Source organism: Nestor notabilis, unplaced genomic scaffold (assembly GCF_000696875.1).
Source record: "Nestor notabilis isolate BGI_N333 unplaced genomic scaffold, ASM69687v1 scaffold22862, whole genome shotgun sequence".
Classification (NCBI taxonomy): domain Eukaryota; kingdom Metazoa; phylum Chordata; class Aves; order Psittaciformes; family Psittacidae; genus Nestor; species Nestor notabilis.
Genome location: NW_009919036.1, coordinates 12,384 through 13,338, shown reverse-complemented (window position 1 = coordinate 13,338; position 955 = coordinate 12,384). Strand labels below are relative to the sequence as shown.

Here is a 955-nt window from a genome sequence, read left to right as displayed (position 1 = left end):
GTGCTGGGGGGGATCCCGGAGCGCGAGTTCTTTGTGAAGTGGGCAGGTCTGTCCTACTGGCACTGCTCCTGGGTCAAGGAGCTGCAGGTGAGTGTGTTGGTGTCGTGGTGCCCCTGCCCTGCTCGCTGCCGCTGTGGGCTGAGTGCGGCTCCTTCCTGCGCAGCTGGAGCTCTACCACACCGTGATGTACCGCAACTACCAACGGAAGAACGACATGGATGAGCCACCGGCCTTTGACTACGGCTCTGGGGACGAGGACAGCCAGAGGGAGAAGCGGAAGAACAAAGACCCCCATTATGCCAAGATGGAGGAGCGGTTCTACCGCTACGGCATCAAGCCCGAGTGGATGATGATCCACCGCATCCTGAACCACAGGTGAGGGGCTGTGGCGGGGGGGGCACGTGGACGGGCCATGGAAAGGTGTGTGCTGGGGTGCTTGACCCCTGGTAGTGCTGGCACCAAGCGATGCCATTGCAAGCCGGGAGGGAGACCGCAATGGTGAGCACTGGGACTTGTGCGGGTGAAGCTTGGAGCAGTGTGTTTGTCCTCTCTGAGGGTTTCTCTTCATGCTGGGCACTTGCACTGATGGTTTACATGGTTAGCTGAGCCTCTGGGGCTGCCTGCTGCAGGGTTTCTGTTCTCCCCTGGCACTGGGAAGTTTGTGTTGTCCTTCTACAAAGTCAAAAGCTCGGGCTGGTGGAATTTCAGCTGCTGGCGTGTTTTGAGGTCTATGTAGCCTCAGAGGTTTGCTCCCAAGGTGAAGCCAAGGCCAGAAGCAGATCAATGCCTGCCTATTTTCACTTCTACGGTGTTGCACATTAAAAAAATACAGTGAAATATCCCAAATGCACAGAGTTGTTCTGCTCTTCCCAGCTCAATCACAGCTCAATCACTCCATAACTTTCTGCTGCAGCCCAGTGATGGGTTTGGCTTCCGTCAGTTGTGCCCTGCGGCT

The 955-nt window shown here is 56.8% G+C and overlaps 1 protein-coding gene across 1 annotated transcript in view; it reads left to right on the top strand.

Annotated features, from left to right (window-relative positions):
• Window positions 1–9: 9 nt before the first annotated feature.
• The window catches only part of CHD5 (chromodomain helicase DNA binding protein 5), a gene marked incomplete at both ends in the record, with an annotated part of 13,322 nt that continues 12,376 nt past the window's right edge, over window positions 10–955 (top strand). The window contains 2 exon segments of the mRNA XM_010010047.1: window positions 10–87; window positions 164–375. Of these exon segments, the coding sequence (XP_010008349.1) occupies window positions 10–87; window positions 164–375 (290 nt within the window).